We start from the raw sequence: 2,181 nt of genomic DNA on the forward strand, positions 1-2,181 counted from the left end.
ACAGCTGGAAGCGAAGGCCACATTTAAACATCATTTGTGCTTTCCAAAACAAATATGTTCATATATGTGTCGCTCAAAAAATGGAAACAAACAAACAAGCAGAGAAATCCCACATTCTCCTCCATATACTTGGGGTTTTTATTTACTGTTTAAATTCTACTTTCTCGGAAGAGACTTCTCTGAGTGTTTATCTAAAAGCATCCCATCTTCATATTTCTTTATACTCCTGGCTTCTAACTGGAATCACATTCTATAGGCTTGTCTATATGTTTAATATCTGTTCCTTCCCCTACAACATGGGCCTCATGAGGATGGGGAATTTGTTCAATGTTGTAAACCCAGAATTTAGAGCAGAAAAAAAATATATTTTCAGTCATGTGCATGTATATGTAAATGAGTGAGCAACTTTATTAAGCAGAGGGAATGATTCTTCATTCAGGACATGACTTGCCATATACCAAGAGATAAACCTACTAATTCAATGCTTTCTGAATAAAATGAAGACAGACCACAATGGGTTTCAGGTGAAAATGGTGTACTAAATATTTCTTCTATTTTGTATCTAAAATATAGGTTATCAGATCGGGGGAGACCCTAGAAACCAACTTCCTTTATATTTTCCATTTGAATGATATAAATGGCTGTTTTTAATATCTGTTTTTAATTCTTGTATTTTTCTTTTTATAAAATTTGAAAAAAAAATACCCAATATGGAATTGTCTCTTGCGAGAAGGCAAGTATAAATGTAATTTCACACATACAAGTGAGAGCAAGAGCAAAAGTGAGAGAGAGAGAAAAAGTGAAAGAGATCACACGAGAGATACAGGACAAATATATTTCTGTAGATGTTCTGATGTGTTTGTTAAAAGAGAAGAGAAATTTCCCAGTAGATGAATATATCAATGAGTAAATGATAAAATGGGTGGAATAAATGCAGAATCTGGATCAGATGGAACTCTTCACTTTCTCTAAGACTATCAGTTTTCAAGGGAGAAGAAAATGTCTTCCCCAAACCACACTACAGTGACAGAATTCATTCTCTTGGGACTCACAGATGACCCTGTGCTGGAGAAGATCCTGTTTGGGGTGTTTCTGGTGATCTACCTGATCACGCTGGCAGGCAATCTCTGCATGATTATGCTGATCAGGACCAATTCTCACCTCCAAACACCCATGTACTTCTTCCTTAGCCACCTCTCCTTCGTAGACATTGGCTATTCCTCCAACATCACTCCAAATATGCTGCACAACTTCCTCTCCGACCAGAAGACCATCTCCTATGCTGGATGCTTCACACAGTGTCTTCTCTTCATTGCCCTGGTGATCACTGAGTTTTATATCCTTGCTTCGATGGCATTGGATCGCTATGTAGCCATTTGTAGCCCTCTACATTACACTAGCAGAATGTCTAAGAATGTTTATATCTCTCTAGTCATGGTGTCTTATACTTGTGGTTTCCTTAATGGACTCTCCCAGACACTGCTGACTTTTCACTTGTCCTTCTGTGGCTCCCTTGAAATCAATCATTTCTACTGTGCAGATCCTCCTCTTATACTGTTGGCCTGCTCTGACACTTATGTCAAAAAAATGGCAATGTTTGTAGTCGCTGGCTTGACTCTGTCAAGCTCTCTCTTCATCATTGTCCTTTCCTACCTTTTCATTATTGCAGCCATCTTGAGGATCCGTTCTGCTGAAGGCAGGCACAAGGCTTTTTCTACTTGTGGTTCCCACTTGACAACAGTCACCCTATTTTATGGAACCCTCTTCTGCATGTACTTAAGGACCCCATCTGAGAAGTCTGTGGAGGAGTCCAAAATAATTGCAGTCTTTTATACTTTCTTGAGCCCAATGTTGAACCCATTGATTTATAGTCTACGGAACAAGGATGTGGTTCATGCTATGCAGCAAATCATTCAGGGAAATCTCTTTCATAAAATTGAAATTTGGTTATCTGTTCATTTGAAATAAGTGTCTGTGATAATATGGGGATTAGAAATGAGTAACAGAGGGGTTCTTCCTGTGATAGAGTCCCCATTCCAAATTCTTTTTGAGGACCAACATCATTTAGTCTGTGGAACACTTGGTTAACTTAAAACAAACTCTCTTTTTTCTTAAGCAAGGACTTATGTTCCCATTCCTAGGAATCAGAATGTTGCTGATATCCAGATTTAGAATCCTAAT

General features: G+C 38.2%; 1 protein-coding gene across 1 annotated transcript; it reads left to right on the forward strand.

Annotated features, from left to right (window-relative positions):
- The first annotated feature begins 999 nt into the window (after positions 1 to 999).
- Positions 1,000 to 1,968, forward strand: LOC112865125 (olfactory receptor 5M10-like). The gene has a single exon (XM_086679330.1). The coding sequence runs from the start codon at positions 1,000 to 1,002 to the stop codon at positions 1,966 to 1,968; it is 969 nt and encodes a 322-aa protein (XP_086535456.1).
- The last annotated feature ends 213 nt before the right edge of the window (positions 1,969 to 2,181 follow it).

The sequence above is a fragment of the Puma concolor genome, chromosome D1 (genome assembly GCF_028749965.1).
Source record: "Puma concolor isolate L17-30 chromosome D1, mPumCon1.1.hap2, whole genome shotgun sequence".
Classification (NCBI taxonomy): domain Eukaryota; kingdom Metazoa; phylum Chordata; class Mammalia; order Carnivora; family Felidae; genus Puma; species Puma concolor.